Source organism: Sorex fumeus, unplaced genomic scaffold (assembly GCF_029834395.1).
Source record: "Sorex fumeus unplaced genomic scaffold, SorFum_2.1 ptg000048l, whole genome shotgun sequence".
Lineage (NCBI taxonomy): Eukaryota > Metazoa > Chordata > Mammalia > Eulipotyphla > Soricidae > Sorex > Sorex fumeus.
This window is the reverse complement of record NW_026606105.1, coordinates 4,166,756-4,191,344: the sequence shown is the minus strand read 5'-3', so window position 1 is coordinate 4,191,344 and position 24,589 is coordinate 4,166,756. Positions and strand designations below refer to the sequence as shown.

At 50.4% G+C, this 24,589-nt stretch overlaps 1 protein-coding gene and 1 long non-coding RNA gene across 2 annotated transcripts in view; one reads left to right on the top strand and one right to left on the bottom strand.

Moving 5' to 3' along the window:
• Positions 1-12,791, bottom strand: part of LOC130032324 (uncharacterized) — a 52,851-nt gene extending 40,060 nt beyond the window's left edge. Inside the window, exon 1 of the long non-coding RNA XR_008793830.1 lies at positions 12,671-12,791. This is a non-coding gene — a long non-coding RNA (uncharacterized LOC130032324). The remainder of the gene's footprint in view (positions 1-12,670) is intronic.
• A 5,275-nt stretch (positions 12,792-18,066) lies between these two features.
• Positions 18,067-23,663, top strand: GSTK1 (glutathione S-transferase kappa 1). The gene is made up of 8 exons (XM_056123889.1): positions 18,067-18,258; positions 18,947-19,028; positions 19,156-19,284; positions 19,527-19,627; positions 19,729-19,764; positions 22,207-22,323; positions 23,040-23,133; positions 23,362-23,663. The coding sequence occupies exons 1-8, from the start codon at positions 18,187-18,189 to the stop codon at positions 23,409-23,411; spliced, it is 681 nt and encodes a 226-aa protein (XP_055979864.1). The 5' UTR covers positions 18,067-18,186; the 3' UTR covers positions 23,412-23,663.
• The last annotated feature ends 926 nt before the right edge of the window (positions 23,664-24,589 follow it).

Here is a 24,589-nt window from a genome sequence, read left to right as displayed (position 1 = left end):
CTTTGACAGACGACGTTCCAGTTCTGCACAGGAATTTAGAAATGGGCCCCGTGCAATTTCTCCTTCCCGAGGTTGTAGTTCAACTTCCTTTAGGACCAACCAACCCAGCATTAGTGATGGGGCTACACTGGGAGCACAGAGTCGAACTGTCTGCGCAGAGGCTTTCCCCAGAGCTCGTGAGGCCAGTTCCCCAAACAGAGATTGGTCGGAATTGGACATTCGTATTTCTTGGTAGGAAAGAAATCAGCCTCAGGACTATTCCAACACATTGTAACCTACGTGTTCATTCATGCTCCACCTCTGAGTAATTGTTTCTTGAATATAGTTAAGAAGAAAAAACTCTAAAATGGAAAGGGGGGGCCTGGAGTGATAGCACAGCGGGTAGGGCATTTGCCTTGCACGCGGTTGACCCGGGTTCGATTCCCAGCATCCCATATGGTCCCCCAAGCACAGCCAGGAGTAACTTCTGAGTGCATGAACCAGGAGTAAACCTGTGCATCGCTGGGTGTGACCCAAAAAAGCAAAAAATAAATAAATAAATAATAAAATAAAATGGAAAGGGGGGGTGTACCTCGTGTGTGCGAGCACTCAAACACACAAAATCATCGAGGAAACCTCAGCACACTCATTTAGGAAACTGTGTCCTTTCCCTCCCTGACTGCCCCAGTCATCCCCAAGCTGTGTGACCTGATCCCTTCTCGTTGGCTGCCTGCTTTACTCTGCCCGTTTCAATAAGAGCGGAACAGGTCCTGCTATATTTAGCGCTGGCTCCTCCAAAGACAGTCCTGTTTTTCCTGCCACATCTGTCTCTTTGGCACTTTTAAGATGTGCTTCCCTCCCCTGCAGGTGTTTGGAGGTTTCTCTCCACATAAAGCCAATGAGAAAATTCTTATAACTCTTCAATAATTTTATTTTAAGGAATAGGAATTCTGCATAAATTGAAAACCACCCCTTTCTGCTCTAATGCCCAAAAAGAAAAAAAAATTGACATCTTTTTATTGGGTTTTTGTTTCAAAGACTAGATGGCAATTTACTTCTCAGAAATCTTTTTTGTTTCTTTTTCCTAAAGAAAAAGAAACCTGAGACCCGGGACTTAGATCTCCAAGCCTGCTTGGATCGGGACTGGGCCTAGTCCACCCAGAGCCCCCATCTTCCAGTATGTCGGCGTTACACCCACCAACTGCCCCTGGCCCCATGTAATCCCATCAACGGCCAAGACCCAGAGACTATAAAACCTACCTCCCAGAAGCGCATGGCTGCATTTGCGGCCGTAAGACATCTTATTATCTAGTTCTCACTCTGGAGAACCTGGCAGGCTACCGAAAGTATCCTGCCTGCATGGCAGAGTCTGGCAAACTCCCCGTGGCGTATTCAATATGCCAAAAACCAGTAACAATGATGGGTCTTATTCTCCTGACCCTGAAAGAGCCTCAAATGTGGCACTTTCTAAAATCTCAGGGCTAGGACGAAGGAGACGTTACTGGTGCCTGCCCGAGGAAATCGATGAACAACAGGATGACAGTGATACAGTGAAAGAAAGCTACCTTTCCTTCTGTCACTGAATCTTGGGGAAGAAAGGAGGGAAGGGAGGAAGGGAGGAAGGGAGGAAAGGAGGAAGGGGGAAAGGAGGAAGGAAGGAAGGAAGGAAGGAAGGAAGGAAGGAAGGAAGGGTGAGAAGGGAGAGAATGATGAGTCAAATTTTCTGCTTTCCATTTGTGAAAATATTAAGATTCAATCTTAATATTTTCAATCTTAATATTAAGAATCTGTGATAAGATTCAAACCACCCACAGCACGTCTTGGAGAGGCCACCTGGGCAGAGGTGCCCCATCCACGCTCTCCACCTGGTTGAGGACAGGCTTCACTTTGGGCAAGTTTATTAGCCCCTCAATGCCCTCATATTGAAAATCAGGGCAATAACTAGAGGTGGGATTAAATAATGCGGTTTGACCTAGGGCCACTAGAGGGCGCCATCTTCGCCTTCTCTGGACCTTTTCTGCAGGTCTGCGTAACTTAACTGCATCCAAGAACGGACTGATTTTTCGTGCGTTCATTTCTTCTCTTGGATTCAGCTCCCTATTTTCTTCTGAATTAAGAGCCCAGTTATTGGCCTATAAGTAGAGCTACCTCTAGAATTCTCTGCAGGTCTATTTTTTTATTTAAGAACGGTTAGCATTATTTAATAACCAAGAGTGAGAAGCGAAGATTCAGCGTTCCCTGTTCAAGGAAGTCAACTCCTGCACTCTTTCTTTCTGACGCTAAGAGAAGGAGGCTGCTGTTGTGATGTGCTCTACTTCGTCACTGAAATGCCCTGTCACTGAAAGGCAACCAGAAACCAGCCTAACAATATTTCAGAGCTATACAGCACAGCGAGTAGGGCGTTCGCCTTGCACACGGCTGACTAGGTCAACCCCAGTTCAATTCCTCTGCCCCTCTCCAAGAGTCTGCCAACCTACCGAGAGTATCTCGCCTGGCAAGCTACCCGTGATGTATTCGATATGCCAAACACAGTAACAACAAGTCTCACAATGTTACTGGGCTTGCTCGAGCAAACCAATGAACAACGGGAGGAGAGTGACAGATATTTTTTTACTACTTTATATGCCAAACACCTATGCCAAATAGTAAGGATATGCTGTAATGATAACCATGCAGTAACAAGGAGTGGATCTATCAAAAAAAAATCTACTAGATCTTTTCAGAAGTAAAAAATTTATGTATTTGATTTGGGATCTTATAAGACTATGCTCAAGGCCGGCTATGCTCAGGGCTTACTTCTGGCTCTGTGCCCAGGGATCACTCCTGAAGGGCTCAGAGGACCATATAGGGTATCAGGGATACAAGCCGGAGTAGGGGCTGGAGCGATGGCACAGTGGGTAGGGCATTTGTGCGCAGCCAAACTGGGTTCAATCCTCAGCATCCCATATGGTCCCCCAAGCACCACCAAGAGTAATTCCTTAATGCAGAGCTAGAAGTGGCCCCTGAGCATCTCCAGGTGTGACCCAAAATGCAAAAACAAAAAAAAGAGAGAGAAGCCAGAGTGCAAGGCAAGTGCCTTACCCATTGCCCCTAACATAATAAATTTTTTATGAATCTAATAATTGATTTTCTACCAGTTCTTAAGTCTTACTACCAAATCATAGCTAAACTAACAAAATAGGAAAATGAGCATAAAAAAATAGACTCAATTCTCCATGGGAAATTATGATATGGTCAAAGTGAGCCAAATAAAAGTGAATTCATTTTATTACCTATCTACTAAAAAAGCAAGGAGAAAAATTTAGTTGAATTCCTTCATTATACTTTTCTCAAAAGTTAATACAAAAATATAAAAAAAATCTAAGTGTGGACAGTAAAGTTATTAAAAATACAGAAGCTGGGTCTGGAGCCATAGTATGGAGGGGAGGGTGTTTGCCTTGTCCATGGCTGGCCTGAGGTCAATCCCTGCATCCCATATAACCCCCTGAGCACAGAGCCAGAAGTCAGCCCTGAGCACTGCCAGGTGAGGCCCAAAAACCAAAAAGCAGAAAGAAAATACAGGGTCTGGGTGATAGTAACAAAAGTTTAGTGAACCCTCAGACAAGGACTTCATATCTCCATGGTGAGATGCAATTTTTTTCTACAAAAATATTTTTTGGTCATCCCATTAGCCATTTAGAGGTTACAAGCAGCATTAAAAAAAAATTATTGTGGACCTGGGCTGGAGCAATAGCACAGCGGTAGGGCGTTTGCCTTGCATGCAGTCAACATGGCCGACCCGAGTTCGATTCCTCCGCCCCTCTCGGAGAGCCCGCCCGCACGGAAGAGCCTGGCAAGCTCCCCATGACGTATTCAATATGCCAAACACAGTAACAACAAAGTCGCCAATGGAGACGTTACTGGGCCCGCTCGAGCAAATCAATGAACAATGGGAGGGCCTTTACCTTTTACCTATTGTGGACCTACCACAGGGGCAGGCTTGAGGGGTGATTGGGAAAATGGGAACAAGGTGGAGAGAAGGGGACAGAGGTGGAAGGATTGGGGGTGGAATGTTGAATGCCTGTAACAAGACCATCATGAGCAACTTTGCAACCACGAGGTTTGAATCAAGTCAAAAAGGGGGTGGGGGGACTGTGCTGGCCTCTAAAACCAGGAGGGAGTAGCCAGACTGAGGCCATGGTCTTTTGACCAACTCACCCAAGAGTCTGCAAGTGAGGGGCTGGAGCAATAGCACAGCAGGTAGGGCATTTGCCTTGCACGCGGCCGACCCGAGTTTGATTCCCAGCATCCCATGTGGTCCCCCGAGCACCACCAGGAGTAATTCCTGAGTGCAAAGTCAGGAGTAAGTGCTGAGCATCAGCTAGGTGTGACCCAAAGAGGAAAAAAAAGAGTCTGCAAGTGAAACCACCCAAGACGCGCAGCCACCCACAGCTCCCCGGGGGGCCACGGGTCAGGGGCACCAGCCCTCCACGCAGACATGGCAGCCGGAGGCAACTGTGCTGAGAGGGTGCCACTTAGCCCAAGGGACAAAGTCACTGGAGAGTTAACAAAGCCCCGGTTGCGAAACATGGGCTAGAGAGTATTTTTGTTCATTTTTCTCACGGAAGGAACGTGAAATAAAAACACCAGAGTGGTCTGAAGTCTGCTCCAAGAATGACCTTGGAAAGCAAGACGGGAAGGGACGGATTCCCTCAGGCCCAGTTCCCAGGGACAGGGGTGATGGCCACATTCTCTAGCACTTTCCAACCCAAAATCAGGTAAAGGGAAGCAGAGAAAATTCGTTCTTTGAAACAGAGAAACTATTTGCAACCCAGGAAAAACAAGTAGGGGAATGGAGAGACAGAACACCGGGTAGGGGCACTGGCCTTGCATGCTGAGTTCGGGTGGCACCAACCCCTGTGGTTCCCCCAAGCCTCCTGGAAGTGATCCCTGAACACAGACCCAGGAGAAAGCCCTGAGCACCGCCGGGTGTGGCCCAAAACAAGGTAAAAGGTAAAGGTAAAGGCCCTCCCATTGATCATCGATTTGCTCGAGTGGGCCCAGTAACGTCTCCATTGGAGACTTTGTTGTTACTGTGTCTGGCATATCGAATACGTCACAGGGAGCTTGCCATGCTCTGCCGTGCAGGCGAGATACTCTCGGTAGCTTGCCAGGCTCTCCGAGAGGGGTGGAGGAATCGAACTCGGGTCGGCCATGTTGGCTGCGTGCAAGGCAAATGCCCTACCGCTGTGCTATCGCTCCAGGCCCAAAACAAAATAAAAGGAAGATCAGAGATTTGTGTGCCTGGCATGGGCTTGATGCCCACCCTTGCCACTAAAGATCCTCTGAACTAGAGTGAAAGATCCAAACCCTTTGCATGGGTCCCCTGCCCTCCCCCAGACCATCCCCATACAGTGAGGACCCTGCTGATACCAGCCCGCTTGTCAGCCTCTGAAAAAACTCAAACCTAAGCTGTCAACTGGATCCAGTAATTCCATGCCCACGTGTCTGCCCAGGAGAAATAAAAACATTTGTCTATACCACAACTCGAATGTAAATAGTCACAGCCGCTTTGCTCGTCATGGCCAATAACTGAAAATAACCCAAACACCACATGTGAAATAATCCAAACAATCCAAATGTCAAGTGAGGAACGCATCAGCATGAGGCTGCTTGCCTGAGAAGGCTTCACCATGAAAAGTGCCAACATACCAAAGGAAAGAAGTCAGGCGCAGAGAACAACGAACCTTCTCTATGATCCAGGGCTGTTTACTTGAGGTTTCCAGAAACGGCGCAGAGAGCGACAGAAAGCAGCTCTGGAGAATCCCAGATAGAAGTGTGGTGGAAGGTGGGCTACAACTGCCCTGAGGGACGTTTCTGAGTTGACTGAAATGTTCCCTGAGACCAATTGGTGGCGACAGCTGGACAAGCCTATGAACATAATGAAAATCATTTAACGGTGTACTTACGAGAGGTGGGCTTCATACCACATAAATTATACCTCAGTGTCAGAGAGAGAGGGACAGACATAGAAGGACTGCTCTTATTTGTGGAGTATAAAACAACATAACATGAGGCTGGCACCTAAGGATAGTAGATACACGGGGCAGGAAGATTGCTCCCTAGCCGGAAGCTTACCTCATGAGCAAGAGGGAGAAGGTAGCTGGAATAGAGAAGGGATCACTAAGAAAATGATGACTGGAGGAACCGGTCGGGATGGGAGATGTGTGCAGAAAGTAGATAAAGGACCAAATATGATAACCTCTCAGGGTCTGTATTGCAAACCATAATGCCCAAAAGTAGAGAGAAAGTCACTGTCACTGTCACTGTCCTCCTGTTGTTCATCGATTTTCTCGAGCGGGCCCAATAATGTCTCCATCGGAGACTTTGTTGTTACTGTGTTTGGCATACCGAATACATCATGGGTAGCTTGCCAGGCTCTGCCGTGCAGGCAAGATACTCTTGGTAGCTTGCCGAGCTCTCCGAGAGGGATGGAAGAATCGAACTCGGGTCGGCCATGTTGGCTGCATGCAAGGCAAACGCCCTACCACTGTGCTATCGCTCCAGCCCAGAGAGAAAGTATGGAGAATATTGTCTGCCATGGAGGCAGGGAGAGGGTGGGAAAGGGGGGATATACCAGGGATATTGGTGGTGGGGAATGTGCACTGGTGGAGGGATGGGTGTTTGATCATTGTGTGATTGTAACCCAAACATGAAAGCTTGTAACTATCTCATGGTGATTCAATAAAATTAAAAAAAAAATTATACCTCAGTAAAGCTGCAAGACCAAAAATCAACCGCCTTGGTAGGTTGCTAGGGTGATTAAGTGCGTTAATATTTATAAAGCACTTGGAAGAATGTCTGACGTGTGGCCAACTCCATGTGCATTTCCTTCTAGCGAAAATGCCTACGTACAACTCAGTGAGCGATCGCATGAGGAAATTACTAACAACTCTTGCATGCTTCCCTCAGCTGCCAGTAGAATGCCTGAGTACTCAGAGCGTGGGAGTATTTCTTTTCTATAAAAATGTTTTTCAAACCAACTAAAGCATGAGGTCAAGGGGAGATGCTGGAACTTACCCAGTGGTCTGGTCTCTGCCTTCCCTCTTCCAGATCCCACAGCCCCAGATAAGCTCCCAGTCCTCCACGCTTCAGACAAGAGCGTCTGGGCACAGGGGCTGGTTCCGGGTGCAAATCCCCCTGCTCTGCCCTCCAGGGTCGAGCTCCGCCTAGCCTTCACTTTCTTGTTGAGTCAGAAGGTTGTTCCAAACCTTTTACTTCTCATTGCTCCAAACATCCATCCATGACCCTCCCAGTTCACACACTACACACACACACACACACACACACACACACACACTGAATTTATCAACCATCATTTGCCAGATTTCCCTTTGCTGAGTCTCCGAGTATTCAGATCTGGACATGGGACATGAGGGGCTCCCCACAGACATGGCGCACTGCTCCTCACCCTGGGAAATTCTGTGTGATTCTCTCTATATATATGTGTGTGTGTCTCTGTCTCTCTCTGTCTCTCACTCTCTCCCCTTCTCTCTCTGTCTCTGTCTCCCTCCCTCTCCCTCTCTCTCTATCTATCTATCTCTCTGTCTCTCTCCTTCCCTCCCTCCCTTTCTCTCTCTGTGTCTCTGTCTCTGTTTATCTCTGTCCCTCTCCTCCCTCTCTCTCTGTCTCTCTCCCTCCCTTTCCTTCTCTATCTGTCTCTCTGTCTCTCTCTGTGTGTCTCTCTCCCTCCCACACTCCCTTTCTCTCTCTGTGTGTCTGTCTCTTTTTTCTCTCCTTCTCTCTCTCTGTCTCTTTTTCCCTCCCTCCCTCCCTTCCTCTGTCTGTCTGTCTGTCTCTCTCTCTCTCTCTCTCTGTCCCCACTGACAATTTCCCATTGACCCTCGATAATGGAGGCTGAGAATTTTCAAGCTCATCCAATGACCATGTGAATCACTGAACAAATGACTGATTCTTTTAGGCCTAAAGTTTAAAAATACTTGGGTAGCTCTTCCTTTTCCATGATTTGAACTTCGCTTCTGTGATGATAGGATATTCCAACACTGCCCAGGATGGAAAAATGCCAGCATCCCTCTCCCTGGGACACTGTCTGCCTGGCAGTCAGGCCTGTCACCTCCTTTAGCAGGGCATGATTGTCTGTGACTGGCTACCCACTCCACAACATCAGGGAAACTCTGCTGCAGCCCAGCCAGAATTCCTCCTGGGGTGGTCAAGGCTGCCTTCTCCCTCATCCCTGTGATTTTGTCCCCTCTGTTCCCTTCTCATCCTTCCACCCAAAGGGAACATGATATAATCAGGGCCTCAGGAAGAGCCTCTTCCCAAATCTCCCAGCTGGGACCGCACCAAACACAGGCTCTGGTTTCTTATTTGGGAACACGGAGATGGTTAGTATCTTAAGCAAATCTGAGAGAACTCAAGCCTAGTGACAGGAAGCAGACAAGTGGTTGCTTGGGGAGAGAGGGCAGTGGGGGCGGAAGGAGACATCGCCAAGGTGCAGGTGCAGGATGACAGATATGTTCTCCGTCTTGAGCATGGCTTCGATGGGGGTTCATGAGACAAAACAAAGTTATCAATGTGCCGCTTTTCTATATCTTAATGAAGTCATTTTCTAGTAAAAACAGAAAATGAGCTGGGGGAGAAGGCAGCTGGGATAGAGTAGGGATCGCTAAGTCAATGATGGGTGGAGAAATCGTTCTGGATGGGAGATGTGTGCTCAAAGTAGTAGATAAAGGACCAAACGTGATGGCCTTTCAATATCTGTATTGCAAACCATAATGCCCCAAAGTAGAGAGAGAGTATGGGGGAAATTATCTGCCATGGAGGCAGGGGAAGGGTGGGAAAGGGGGGATTATACTGGGAACACTGGTGGTGGGGAATGTGCACTGGTGGAGGGATGGGTGTTTGATCACTGTATGATTATAACTCAAACATGAAAGCTTGTAACTGTATCCCATGGTGATTCAGAAAAAAAACAAACAAACAAACAAAATAAACAAGGGAAACATTATCAGGACCAAGAAAAAAAATAGCTCAGGTGGTAGAGCACATGCCTAGCAGGTGTGGTGACTTAAATTAGGTTCTGGGTATCGCACAACCAAAAGCTGGTATAGTCCTAGTAGCCCCTGCCCTAACAGGCTCAAGCATCACACTGCCGGGAATGGCCCTAGACACCCCCAGAAGACAGCTGGGTGGAGACCCTATAGGAAAATAAAAAGAAGGGGCTGGAGCAGTAGTACAGTGGGTAGGGCAGCCTTGCATCCCATATGGTTCCCCAAGCACGGCCAGGAGTAATTCCTGAGTGCAGAACCAGGAGAAACCCCTGAGCATCGCTGCTGTGACCCAAAAAGTCACTGTCACTGTCCTACCATTGTTCATAAATTTGCTCGAGTGGGCCCAGTAACATCTCCATCGTGAGACTTGTTGTTACTGTGTTTGGTATATCGAACATGTCACGGGTAGCTTGCCAGGCTTTGCTGTGCAGGCGAGATACTCTGGGTAGCTTGCCGGGCTCTCCAAGAGGGGTGGAGAAATCGAACTCGGGTGGCCCATGTGGGCTGCGTGCAAGGCAAACACCCTACCCGCTGTGCTATCACACCAGCCCATGACCCAAAAAGAAAAAAAAAAAGATAAAAAAAATAACACCAAAAAAAGAGCCCGAAAAAATATTTTCCCTTGTTCATAACCTCAATACAGCTATTGTGTTTCTAACGCATTTGGTTGGGATCCCCACGTGGGCATCATTTATAAGGTCTAAGAGCACCAGGCATCCACAACCTTTGCTCCTGATGCTGCTCATGGGTGTGCAGACAAATGGAGTCGGTCTCACCAAGTTATCTCTGAGTCACGTTTCCCGCAGTTCAGCGAGCTGCACTTGATCTTGGGAAAGAGCAGAACCACCCCAGAGCAGACGCATACTAACATCAGGCCCGCTGGCTTGCGTGATGCAAACGCCGATGTGCGGAATTGTAACGCCACTCTCGGTAAACCTCTGAAAGAAGGTCAGGCGCTGAGAAGCAGCGTCGGAAATGCTAAGTTATATCTCGGCAAACACTCATCTGAAAACTGCCACGCCTCGCTGCCCAGCCTTCAGAGTTGGTATTTTCCTTAAGTCAAAGTAAAATAGACAAATGGTAATAAATCATACACTGTATCCCGTGATCCTCACCCCCTCGGCCAGGATCAGTTCCCAAAGGCAGCTATTTCCTGTTGTAAATTTTCGTCCTCCCTCCCCACCCCCTCTCTTCCTGTCTATCTTTCTGAGCAGGTAAAACACGCACGTGAGTCAAAATTAAACTGTAGGCCTGGGAATACGGTTCAAATAGAGAGCACTGGCTTTACGGGCATGAAGCCAAGAGTTCAGTCCCAGACACCAACTCACACTCGGGGTTCAATACTGCCATTAAGATCCCGACATCCACAATGTGCCTCCGGGCACCATCTTAGCACACCAACAGGTCCAGAGATGCAGTTGAATTCCAAAAGAGATTAGTGTCCTACAGAAATGTCTCTGGCACCCAGCCATCCACAATCGAGGTTCCCAGAAGCACATGGCTGCAGCACCCATGATACTGAAAATGAGCACGGGGACAATAAATGATTTAGCATCTGCCCCTGGCAGGCAGGCATAAATGGTGGTGGAAAAAATTGGGCAAAGCATAATGCCCAAAAGTAGAGAGAGAGTAGAGGGGAAACTATCTGCCATGGAGGCAGGGTGAAGACTGGGAATGGAATGGGGGGGGGGGGCGGGGAATATACTGGAGACACTGGTGGTGGAAAGTGTGCACTGGTGGAGGCATGGGTGTTCGATCATTGTACGGCTGAATCTCGAACATGAAAGCTTTGTAACTGCATCTCACAGGGATTCTTAAAAAAAAAAAAAGCAATGTGGAGTTCATGTCCAATTTGTCCAATTCAATCAGCTTAATCAATGGCTGAATAAATAGCAATACTCCAACATTAAAAAAAAAGAAAGAAAAAAAGATCCCTGACACCACAATCAGATGTGCAAACCCCAATCATCACAACAAAAGAAGGGAAGGAAGGTTGTTGTTGTTGTTGTTTTAATTAAATGTTATAAACAACACAGATTGTCCCTCCTAAATTCCTCTCATTCATCTAGTCTCCCTCCTCAAAACTTACCAAGTGTATTGGGTAAGGCGTTTGCCTTGCACGCAGTAGGCCCAGCTGAGCCAGGTTTGATTCTTCCGCCCCTCTCAGAGAGCCTGGCAAGCTACGGAGAGTATCTTGCCTGCACGGCAAAGCCTGGCAATTTCCCCCTGACGTGTTCAATATGCCAAACACAGTACCAACAAGTCTCACGATGGAGACGTTACTAGGCCCGCTCTAGCAAATCGATGAACAACGGGAGGACAGTGGACAGTGCTACAGTGCTATCCAACAATATCTTGGGCGGGGGAGGGGAGAGGGGAGCGGGGCACTCATACTTGTAGATGTGTGACCCCCCCCCCAAAAAAAAAGAAAACAACCAGCAAATACCATGCACTGTTCTACACCTTGTTTTTCGCTTTCTAACACAGAGGAGCCCTTCCTTCCAAGGAGGCTGCCTTGGTGCCAAGCTGGGTTTTCCCGGGTCTGTAGTGATGCCAAGCTCTAAGGCAGCAGTATACAAAAGAACGTGGCCCCCAGACAGAGGCGGGTGGCAGTAGGTTCCCACCCTCCAGCGTTTCATTTAGGAACGCATTCCGGAGTTATGTGCTGCTGGCCCAGAAGTGCAGTCCTAAGCAAGGCACCAGTGTGAAAACTCAGCACCAGGCTGTTTTCACTCAGGGCACCCCAGAGGGGGGAGGGTGAGAGCCCTCCCCACTCCAACGGACCCATCCCGGGCAGCCGACCTCCACTACCCAACTGCTGCCATGCTCCAAGCCGTTTTCTGGACGCTCGGACTGAGTCTCACGGATGAATGAAGTCCCATGGAAACCAGGTAATGCAGAACTTTGTGACCTTGGACTCTGGGCTCAACAGGACCCGGGGGCAGAGATCCTCTGCCTGCTTCCCCCAGTCTCTGGTGACCCAGGGGTCACACCCATAAGCCACACCCTGCTGGCACCAGATAATCTCCTAATTGACCAACCTCCAGAACTCATGGCTGCTCTCCCAGACGGGAGTATAAAATGAGGCCCCCATAGCTATGCCACTGGACTTCGAGCCAAGCTGTTTTCCCTCGGGATGACCCAGAGTGGGGCGGGTGAGAGCCCTCCCCGCCCCAAAGGGACCCAGCCCCAGCAGCCGACCTCTGCTACCCAACTGCCACCATGCTCCACACGGCCACAAAAGTGAGACACATTATAAAACACTTTCTACCCATTTTCCATAATTACCACACCATATTTGATGGGGTTCAGACAGTAGGCAACAAATCATAGAGAAAAATATGTAAATCTATGCCTCTTGGAGAGCCCAGCAAGCTACCTGCAAGTATCCCGCCCACATGGGTAGAGCCTGGCAAGCTCCCTGTGGCATATTCAATGTGCCCAAACCAGTAACGACTACAGGTCTCATTCCCCTGACCCTGAAAGAGCCTCCAGTTGTTGGGAAAAGACAAGTAAGAAGAGGCTGCTAAAATCTCAGAGCTTGGGAGGAATAAAAACATTACTGGCACCCGCTCGAGTAAATCGACGAACAACGGGATGACAGTGATACAGTGATGCAGTGAACACAGAGGAGATAGTACCTAATATTAACACAAGTAGCACTTCCAAATTCTTCAGGTTGAAGATATCATACAGAACGCTGCACTGATTCAATCCCAGGTAGGTATCCTCCTCTGCTCTTTGGCCAGTGCAAACACTGGAATAAACACCCTCTCATAACAACAAAGTGCAGACAAGCAATTGAGCCAGCGGGCTGGCCAAACTCGTAAAAGTGGAATTGCTACTAGGCCAAAGGGCAGATGGTTTTCAAACCAGGATAACATTTCTGCATTGCCCTCTTTGGAGGTCCTTCCGGCTTGCACTCCCATCCCTCCCTTACATAAGAGAAAGGCTTTCCAAGAATCCCTGCCAAAGCCCTGAGTCATCCAAGTTGTTGATCTTGCCAAAAGGGCAGAGGAAAACATGCAGTGGATTTCAGCTCACAATTTTTATAAGGATGAACACGCAGGGATTTTTTTTTTTTGCCGGGGGGGGGTGGGTCTCCACGTCCACTGATGTCCATCTTCTGCTCTGCTCACTCATCCACGCGTTGGTTCAGCCTCTATTATTTTACTATTTGACTTCCCTGCATTTAGCTCGAGGGTTGGATCGTCAGTTGGGGGCGTGTGAAAAGAGGTCACAATGTTTCCCAGTTATTTTCTGACTTTCTAAACTTTGCCGAAAGATTTCAATTGTGTGTTCTGAATAAATCCTCGCTTTGGGTCTTTCTGCAGTCAGCAAGGCTGTTTCTACTATCAGACTTTTCAAGCAACTTTTTTTTTCCCCTCAAACTCCTCAGGTATCTTTTTTTTTTTTTTAATTTTTATTAGTGAGACACCATGAGGTACAGTTGTAGACTTACAATTTTTTGTGCTTGGGTTTCAATTATACGATGCTCAAATACCTCCACCAGTGTCCATTTCCCACCATCACGGATCCCAGTATCCCTCCCACCCCCTACCACCCCCCCATCCCACCCTGCCTCTGTGGCAGGGCATTCCCTTTTGTTCTCTCTCTCCTATTGGGTGTTGTGGTTTGCAAAACAGGCATTGAGTGGCAATCATGTTTGGTCTATGGTCCACTTTCAGCATGCTTTTCCCATTCTGGGAAGATCCTCCCAACGCCCTTTATTTGGTGCTCCCTTCTCTATCTGAGCTGCCTTTTCACTTAGCATGTGCGGCTGGCCTCCAAGCCATGGCGTGAACCTCCTGGTACTTATCTTGGCTATTCTTGGGTGTTAGTCTCCTATTTTGTTCCTATATGTTCCCCAGATGAATGCAGTCTTTCTATGTCTGTCCCTCTCTTTCTGACTCATTTCGCTTAGCATGATACTTTCCATGTTCAGGTATCTTCTTTTTATGTGTGTTTCTTTTTAGATTTTTTTCTATTGAATCACTATGAGAGAGCCCCTTACAAAGCTGTTCATGATTAGGTTTTAGTCCTACAGTGTTCCAACACCCACCCCTCCACCACTGTATGTTTCCCAGCACCAGTGTCCCCAGTTTCCCTCCCATCACTCCCCACCCACCCCCAGCCTGCTTCTATGGAAGGCATTTTCTTCTCTCTCCCTCTCCCTCTCCTCTCTCATTCCCTTTCTCTCTTCCTCTCCTCTCCTCTCCTCTCCTTTCTCTCTCCCTCTCCCTCCTCTTCTCTTCTCTTCTCTTCTCTTCTCTTCTCTCTCTCTCTCTCTCTCTCTCTCTCTCTCTCTCTCTCTCTCTCTCTCTCTCTCACTCTCTCTCTCCCCCCCCCCTCTTTTCTTTGGGCATTGTGGTTTGCAATACAGATGCTGAAAGTTTATCAGGAATATTCCTTTACCTCAGGCACCTTCTTAACCTCTTTAACTTTATGTTGTTGCTGTTTTGTTTTGCTTTGGGGCCCCACACCTGGCTGTTCTTGCTGGGTCAGACCTATGCCACAAAGCACCTTACCTGTTGTAAGAAAAAAAAACAACCACCCTGATGAGGTGATGATGAGACTGTCCTTCAGGGAGATGATGTTTTGGACCAACTCCCCATCATTTCCTCCCACACCATCACTTAGAGAGTCCAGACAAACCGTGGTTCTGACTACAGTTGTTATAACTGGGGTGTTGGAGAAGTTTCTTCTCCATGTATGGACTGGAATAATTCTCAAAGAATTATCTCTTTTTTTAGGGGGCTGGGGGGGGGGGGGGGTTCTGGAGCATAGTATAGTGGGTAGGGTGTTTGCTTCGCACGTGGCTGACCTGCTTCAATCCCGGCATCCTATATGGTCCCCTGAGCACCGCCAGGAGTAACCCTTGAGCATAGTCAGGTGTGACCTAAAAAAGTCAAAAAATATTTTTTTAATTTAATTTTACTAAAGCACAGTGATTGATACTCATTATTGGGTTTTAAATATACAATTTCCATCACCAACCCTGCCAGTGTCAACGCGCCCTCCCAAACAATGTTCTCAGATACACCCCCAGCCCCAACCCCAGTCTGACCGCCTGACAGGAATCTTTTAAAATTTTGCGTTAGAGTTTGGGTCTCATGTTTCCAGGGTTGCTGACTCTGTGGTCTGGAGATTTAGCCCCATCATTCCTTAACACCACTGATGTACCTTGACCTTTGTCCCCTATTGTTTCTCATCTATCTCTTCCCCCCCCCCACCTCCACCCACTCATCTTTCCTCTTCCCTATACTTTGGGACCAAGGGTGATCTAGGCATAATCCCTTTAAACCATTGCATTTCCTCATCCAATTACTCGAAGTCCCACACATAAGTGATGCCACTGAATGAAGGATTATCGTATTTATTCATCATCATACCAGTATGAATTCATGTGTATTTATTTCAAAGACCATAGCACTATAGCACTGTCCTCCTGTTGTTCATCAATTTGCTCAATCGGGCACCAGTAATGTCTCCATTGTGAGACTTGTTGTTTCTGTTTTTGGCATATCGGATACACAATGAGGAGCTTGCCAGGCTCTGCCATGCGGGTGGGTACTCTCGGTAGCTTGCCAGGCTCTCTGAGAAGAGTATTTGAACCCAAGTCGGCCACATGCAAGGCAAACACCCTACCCACTGTGCTATCTCTCCAGCCCAGTTAACTAGTTAGCATGGTTTTTGAACGGGCATGCTAACTAGTTCAAAGACCATAGAAGGGTGAAACGTTGATCTAAACCTCCACACCCTTCCTCCTCCATTCACCGTTATTACTATTAATGTTTGTCAATCACTTAAATGAATTGCTTATTATATACAACATATTATTAGAATATACCATAATATATAATTATATTATTGCCTTCCTATTGCCAAGAGGGCTGTTGAGGTATTAATCAGAGTGGTTGGAGCAGGAAAAGGAGCAGTATTTGAAATAGTAAACGCAGACATTTCAAATGGGAGCAAGAACCCGTGAAGAAACTGAACTGGCTGGAATTATCAGACACTGGACGGAAGAGAGAGAACCAACCCTGGTCTTTCACAGAAGAGTCAGTGATACTGGAGACATTCCAGTCACCACGGTAAGCAGGGCTGCAATGGTGGGAGGTATGGGAGGGTCCAGCCCATGAGGAGAGCAAAGGAGATCAAGGGTGGGCAGGAAGACCACCTGACCATTGCCCGGGAACTTCCTGGGGCCCTGGTGCAAGTTTCCCTCACTCTCCTGTGTTTCTCAAAGGTTGGCACCATGCCTGGCACCAGCCTAGCCGGGCCTGTTGGGTGTGGAAGCGCCTCCGCAGGAACTGCAGAGGGGTCCTGGGACCCGCTGGTGCTTGGGAGGGGTCCTGGGTGGCAGGCTGGGATTTTACTTGCTGCAGAGAATAGCGTCTGCAGCTGTCTCATTGTTGAGAACTTTTTATAGAAATTATTCTTTTGGTTTTTGACACACACCCGGTATGACTGGAACCTAAGTAGGGCTTTACATTTGCTGCTTATAATAAAACATTTGACACCAGAAATGCTTCAAATAAGTTGCTTGGGGAAGGGCTCGGAGTCAGATGGGGCGTTTGCCTTGCATGCAGAGGACATGGGTTTGATCCCGACATCCCAAAAGCACGCCCCCCCCACACACACACCCAAGCACCGCCAGGAATGATTCCTGAGTGTCCAGGAATCCCTACTGAGTATCTCCGAGTATGGCCCCAAAACCCAATAATAAATTTTTTTTTCAAATCAGTCATAGAGAATTTTTCATTAAACAGTATTGGGACAACGGGGAGACTTAGACAGAATTTGTTGTTGTTGTTGTTTTTGCTTTTTTGGGTCATACTTACAAATTTTTGTGCTTGGGTTTCAGTTATACAATGATGAAGCACCCATCCCTCCACCAGTGCCCATTTCCCACCACCACGGATCCCAGTATCCCTCCCACCCCTCACCACCCCCCCATCCCACCCTGCCTCTGTGGCAGGGCATTCCCTTTTGTTCTCTCTCTCCTATTGGGTGTTGTGGTTTGCAAAAGAGGCATTGAGTGGCAATCATGTTTGGTCTAGAGTCTACTTTCAGCATGTTTCTCCCATTCTGGGAGGATCCTCCTAACACCCTTTATTTGGTGCTCCCTTCTCTATCTGAGCTGCCTTTTCCCCTAGTATGTGTGGCTCGCCTCCAAGCCATGGCGTGAACCTCCTGGTACTTATCTCAGCTATTCTTGGGTGTTAGTCTCCTATTTTGTGACTTTATGTTCCCCAGATGAATGCAATCTTTCTATGTTTATCCCTTTCTTTCTGAATCATTTCGCTTAACATGATACTCTCCATGTTCAGGTATCTTCTTTTTATGTGTGTTTGTTTTTAAGATTTTTTTCTATTGAATCACTATGAGAGAGCCCCTTACAAAGCTGTTCATGATTAGGTTTTAGTCCTACAGTGTTCCAACACCCACCCCTCCACCACTGTATGTTTCCCAGCACCAGTGTCCCCAGTTTCCCTCCCATCACTCCCCACCCACTCCCAGCCTGCTTCTATGACAGGCTTTTTGGGTCACACCTGGAGATGCACAGGGGTTACTCCTGGCTCTGCACTCAAGAATTACCCCTGGCGGTGCTCAGGGGACCATATGGGATGTTGGGAATGGAACCCAGGTTGGCCCCGTGCAAGGTAAACGCCCTCCCCGCTGTGCTATCGCTCCAGCCCCTAGACAGAGTGTTTTTAGATTCATACTTTATACAAGGAATTTTTTTCTAGATAGATCAAACAATTGCATGATAAAGAGAGAGCAGGTAACCTTCCTGCAGACCCTGGGTCTGGATTTTCCCATCACCACCCACCGATTTCAGGAAGGACGAGGAGGAAACTGAGGCTCGGAGCCAGTGGTCAGAGGCGCTGGGCAAAGGAGAGGCGCGGCCAGCGAGCGCCGCCCGCACCCAGGCCCGGCCCCTGCAGCCCCCGCCCCCTGCCCGGCCCGGCCCCCTTGCAGCCCCAGCCCGGTCCCGTTCCTAGTCCCGGTTCCCGCCCGGCCCAGCGCTGGGCTCGGGTCCCGGGCTCCGGCCCCGCGGAGGCGGAGCTCCGGGGCAGGCCGGGAACGGGGCGGCGTCGCCGGCTGCAGAAAAGGAAACGCGCCGCCGCTGCCTCTCTTCCGGAGCCCCAGCATGGGACCCCTGCCGCGGACCCTGGAGCTCTTCTACGATGTGCTGTCCCCCTACTCCTGGCTGGGCTTCGAGGTGACGCAAGGGGGGAGGTTCGGGGGCGAGCCCAGGCGCGCGGGGAGCCGGGGGAGGGGGCGGCGAACCCGGGCAGGTGCCTCCAGCCCTCCGGGGTGAAGGTCACTGCGCCTGGCTCCTGTAGCTTAGGGGAGAGGTCAGCCCCGGGGCGGTCGGCGAGAAGAGAGACACACACACACACCCACCCCCCCTTCGGAGAACCCAGGTGACCCACCCCGGGTAGGGCGCTTGCTGGGCGCGCAGCGTGCCCACGTTCGATCCCCGACACTGAACTTGGTCCCCACGCCTCGCCAGGAGTAATCCCGGGGCTCAGAGCCAGGAATAAGCCCTGAGCATCCCGGGGAGGGGAGTGGGGGCACCACGTGGTGTGTCCCCCAAAGCAAACGATAACAAAGAATCCAGAAGAAACCCTTGGCCCCTTGGCACCTCGCCTCCGTTGGCACAGGCGGTCAGTTTGCAGAGGGGTGGAGCAGAACTGGATGGAAACCGTTTCCAGAGCAAAGGGCCTGGGGTGTAGGCAGGGACCTTGGGAGAGTGTGCAGGAGGGCAGAATTCCCGGGAGACCCCCGTGGTGGCCCCGACCAACCTACCAGCTAGCCTGTCACCCAGAAACACCCACCCTGCCTGCGCTCCTGCGGGCCCCTCTCTCACGCGGCCCTGCCCCTGGGCTCCACCTCTGTGCCCGCAGATCCTGTGTCGCTATAAGAACATCTGGAATGTCAACCTGCAGCTGCGCCCTACCCTCATCGCTGGCGTCATGCAGGACAGCGGTACACGGGGAGTCGGTGGGAGAAGGGGGTCTGCCCACCACTTTCTGGATCTTTCTCTGGGCAGCCCTGTGGGGGGGGCAGACGGACAGTCCTCTCACTAGTGGGGGGGCCCCGTTTCCTCTCTCAGGGAACAAGCCACCTGCCATGCTGCCCCGCAGAGGGAAATATTTGCTAAATGACGTGAAACTCCAGGGCCAGCATTTCCAAGTGCCCCTCAATGTCCCCAAGGATTTCATGTCTGTGATCATAGTCAAAGGTAAAGATGGCTAGACGGGGGAGGGAAATGGGGGGGGGAGCGTTGGAAGGCTGTAGAGGGAAACAGGCCTTGGGCACCGGGGACCACAGCTGAGCAGGATGCAGGGACATAGGGGAGAAGGCACCTTGGAGAGTCAGTCGGGAGGAACGGTGGGAGGCAGAGGGTCTCTGGGGTGTACGCAGGGGGAGCGGCGAGACCAGGGCAGCAAGGTCGAGGGCCCCCCTGAGGACTTGTGTCCGCAGGAAGTCTGTCGGCCATGCGCTTTCTCACCGCCGTGAGCATGACGCACCCCGAGATGCTGGAGAAAGTGTCCAGGGAGCTCTGGATGCGTGTCTGGTCGCGGGTGAGGCTCTCTGGGGCCCCGCGTGGGGGGTGTCAGGTGACTCTGCGGGTCTGCCCTCCCTTCCCCTGGCACCCTGCCTGCTGAGAGTTCTTCCTCCCCAGGATGAAGACATCACGGAGCCCCAGAGCATCACCGCCGTGAGTGTCTCCCACCCTGTTTTGCTCTGCTCAGTCAGGGACCAGTTGGCTTTGGGGGATGAAAGGGAGCTCTCTTATTTAGGAGGTTGGAGGTTGGTTATTTGGGGAGAAAGGATGTCTGGGTCAAAGGCAGATCACCGAAAAATCAGAATTTGGATGTAGAAGTTGAAAGGGGATGTGCAGAGTCCCACCACCACCACCCCCTGCCCCCTGGGGAGAACGTGTTTGATGGATGGTGTGAGTAGCCCTGGCTGCGGCGGTAGGAGAGAGCATCGTCCTAAATCTTGGCCCCAGAGACTGCACACGCCTCACCAGTACATCCGCACAAGCCAGGATGGAGGCTTCAGGAGACCAGAGGAGTTAACTGCCCAGCTGCAGGATAGGTCCACGGGCTGGAGGGAGAGGAATGGAAAGAACTAGAAACCCTGACAGATGGACATAGAAAAGGTCAGTTTGTCCTGAGGAATAAATCCTAAGCTTCAAAGCAGTACTGTCCCTGTGTTCTACAAAACCTAGTTGAGACTTGTTCAGAAATGCAAGTGGGCAATTCAAAAATGTCAAATGTAGGGGCCGGAGCGATAGCACAGAGGGTAGGGCGTTTGCCTTGCACACGGCCATCCCAGGTTCGGGTTCGATTCCCAGCATCCTGTATGGTACCCCTGAACACCGCCATGAGTAATTCCTGAGTGCATGAGCCAGGAGTAACCCGTGAGCATCGCCAGGTATGACCCAAAAAGAAAAAAAAAAGTGAAAGGAATGGCTTGAGACACCCTCTGATGTTCTTACGCCTGCAGCTTAGATACTGATGCCTGGGTTTGATGTTTCATAGGCTGGGTGCTGGGGAGCCAATAAAGCAGGTGTTCGACCCTGAGCCTCATCCCTGCCCTGTAACTTCCTGCCTTTTTTACTTCATCATTTTCTGTGCCATCCAAGACTCTTTGGACGCAACATTCTTAGTGTCTCCACAGTCTTCCACTCAGCAGACCTGGTTCTGTTCACTTACCTGGTCCCTGACTGTGGAACATTTGCTCTGGGATGAAGTTCCTCCCTAAGCTAAGTCAAAGACAACATCTCTCCCAAATGCAGTGCCTAACTTGGTGCTTCACCCCCCGGTGGATGAGGTCCGGGTATACAGGCTGCATGGTAATAGTCACCAGGAACATCTAGGCACCACCACTCATTCATTGTCTGGTGCAGTGTTAACCTTTGCCCATGCTGCACCCTGGTCCTCAAATCAGCAGTTATAACGACATGATAGACCAGCACTTACTACCCTTCTACCGCTGGAGACCAGCACCAGGTTAATAAGCAGTGGTTACAGCACCCTGTTCCAAGGCATAGCTTTACAAGTGTTTCTTTTTTTATTATTTTTTAACTTACCCAGATAGAAAACAGGGATCAGGAGGTCTGGTCAGTGGTTGAAAGCTTGCCACAAGAATGTATTGGGGTGGTGGTGAAGGTACAGTTAGGATAGAGAAGGGACCAGTTTGACAATAATAAATGGAAAGGATCATAATGGACAGGAACTGAGTGTTGAAAGTAGGTAGAGAGATAAACCGGATACCCTTTCTGTATTTGTATTGCAAACCCTAAGGCCCAAAAGGAAAGAGAGGGGGAGGGGGAGAGAAGGAGAGGGAGGAAGAAGAAGGAGAAGGAAGAGAAAGAGGGGAGGGGAAGGGGAAGGAGAAGGAGAAGGAGAAGGAGGAGAAGATCTGTCATAGAGGCAGGCGAGGGGCAGGAGAAAAATCGGGTACATTGGTGATAGGAAATGTACACTGGTGAAGGAAAGGTGTGAGAACACTGTATAACTGAAACCCTAATCATGAACAACTTTGTAACTGTGTCTCATAGTGATTTAGTTAAAGGGGAGGAATGGGGGGAATGTTCCCCAGATACAGTTGCATGAGCGGGCAAAGTTGAGAGCCTCAGGTCCCAAAGCACACCAACATCCAACCCCTAAACAAGCCCATGTCATCTCTGGAAACCAGAAAGGTAGCTGGTTTCAGTCCTCTGCCCTATCAGAAACCACTAGGAACTTCCAACCGCACTCAGAACTCAGCTCCTGGTCCAAGGGAGCATGAGGGACTGACGGATGCTGAGAAGTCGAAAGACATGAACTTTTAAGTCTGAGGACAGAGCCTCTCACATCGACTCACTAGCTCTGAGATACTGACCCGGCCTGGGCCGCCCCTGACCTTGGGTTCCCTCGCAATGAAGGGGCCAGGGAAGTTCTTCTCATCCTCTGGAGTCTCATTTCTGTGCTGTCACCCGCTCTCCACCTGCTCTTCCCATCAAAGCTCAGGGTTCTGAAGGAAGCCCACACTGCCCCTCTCTGGCTGGTGGGTGGGTCAAGGCCTTGCCAGGAAACCCTGGGGTCAGGACACAGGAAGGCCCAGATGGTGGCCGACGCAGACACACAAGGGTCCCGCCACCTCCCCTCAGGCTGCAGAGAAGGCCGGCATGTCTGCCGAACAGATCCGGAAGCTGCTCGATATGATCGCCACAGCAGAGGTGAAGAACCAGCTGAAGGAGACCACCAAGAAAGCCTGTGATTACGGGGTGAGTGACTCTCGCTCTCTGTCTCCCAACGTGGGAGTCTGAGGGTCTCCTGTCCAAAAGCTGCTCCCTGCTGGTGCTTACTATGCTCCCAGAGAACGCTGAGCCCTTCCCTCCCTTACCCTGAGCCCAAGGAAAGGGGCTGGGGTGAGACTGAGGGTGGGACCAGTGAGAAACGAGGCAGCATCTCGGGAACGAAGGCCTCACCTTAGAAACCTGGGCCTCGGGGCTGGAGCGATAGCACAGTGGGTAGGACATTTGCCTTGCACACGGCCGACCAGGGTTCAATTCCCAGCATCCCATAGGTCCCCAAATCACCGCCAGGAGTAATTCCTGAGCGCAGAGCCAGGAAGTAACCCCTGAGCATCACCAGGTGTGACCCAAAAGGCAAAAAAACAAACCAGGGCCTCAGGACTGGAGCCATAGCACAGTGGGTAGGGCGTTTGCCTTGCACGCTTCCGACCCAGGTTCAACTCCCAGCATCCCATATTGTCCCCCGAGCACTGCCAGGAGTAATTCCTGAGTGAGTGCATGAGCCAGGAGTAACCCTTGTGCATCGCTGGCATCACCAGGTATGACCCAAAAAGCAAAAAAAAAAAAAAAAAGAAACCTGGGCCTCCTCAGCATCCGCTCCACCCGCCTTGCTTTTCTGCCTTCACCCCCAACCTAATAAACACCGACCCCTCCCCACCTTCCCAACCCTGAACCACCTTCCCCAGGCCTTTGGGCTGCCCGTCACCGTGGCCCATGTGGATGGCAAGACCCACATGCTGTTTGGCTCGGACCGCATGGAGTTGCTGGCGTTCCTACTGGGTGAGTCCCAGGGTCACCCTGCACTGCCCTTGTCCCTTGCCCCATTTGATCCGTTGACCAGAAACAGATTCAGAACGGAAAAGCTTTGTGGACTTTTGGGGACCCTCCCAGCTGGGATGCCACGCCCAGTCCCAGTCGTGCTAGGCTACTGAGTGGGGGGACTCGGCTCTCCCCAGCTCCCTGGGGACTTGAAGGCCTGGCTGTGACTTGGGCACCGTCTTTACCCAGGAGAGAAGTGGATGGGCCCCGTGCCTCAAGCCGCCAGTGCCAGACTGTAAGGATGCTGGAGGAAAGGAAGGACTGGGATGCCAAGCAGACCATCTGCTTGTCCCTTCTCCACCAAGGGGCACCAGGACGCTCGTTCCCCCCACCCCACTCTGTCATGCCATATGGGGGTTACTCAGGGAGAGGCTTCTGTGAGGCGATGTCTTCCTCCGACTCTCACGGATGCTTCAGTTCCATGCCTCCCATTCTCAAGGGCCATGGATGTGACGTTCCCACCAAATAAATCTCATGCCTTGTAGGTGTTACGTGCCGGAGTCTGTGTCTTCCCTGGTCTGTGTTCCTGTACCTGAGTCACATCTGTCCGGTCCGCTTGGGGATGGGACCACAGTGGCCCTGGCCACTGTGAGCTGTGTCAGGAGCAGGAAGCAGCAAGACTGTGTCTCCTGCTGAAGCTCCCAAGGTCTCTGCGAGGGATGGGAAATGAAGCCAGGCGGGTTTTGCAACGAACCAGTTGGGCACTTCCTTTGGCCGCGTCCTCTGTAACGGGCAGGCACCAGAGGGCAGAGGAGTGAAGGTTGGAGGGAAGCAGAGCATGACTAAGCATGTGCCCAGTTAAACTAGGGCCAGCTACACTGACCCGCTGAGCCGGAGCAGGGGAGCCTGGGAGACGGCAGGAGCGGCTGTGACCTAGGGAACTGTTGTCGCTCCCTGTCTCTCCTCTCCTCTGCAGGGCAGGCCCTCAGAAAACCCACATGCCCCTCTTGCTGCCCCCAACCCACCCCACCCCAGCCCTGCCCCTTCCCACACAAACCTGTGACTTCTCCCTCTGGCCCATTATTCATCCAGAGCAGTGCTCTCCGTCTGTGTGCAGTAAGTGATCACCAGAACACCTGGTTCAAGTGGTTCCCAGCCCAGTTTTAGGCTGAATGTGTAGCGACTTCCTCGTAGCACGGCACTGTCACACTGTCGTCCCGTTGTTCATCGGTTTGTTTGAGCGGGCACCAGTCACGTCTTCATTGTGAGACTTGTTGTTACTGTTTTTGGCACATCAAATACACCACGGTGAGCTTGCCAGGCTCTGTTGTGCGGGCGGGATATTCTTGGTAGCTTGCCCGGCTCTCTCAGAGGGACAGAGGAATCAACCTGGGTTGGTTGCATGCAAGGCAAATGCCCTGCCTGCTGCGCTAAGTAACTCCCAGAAACCTGCAGGGGACCCAGTAATTCGGCTCAG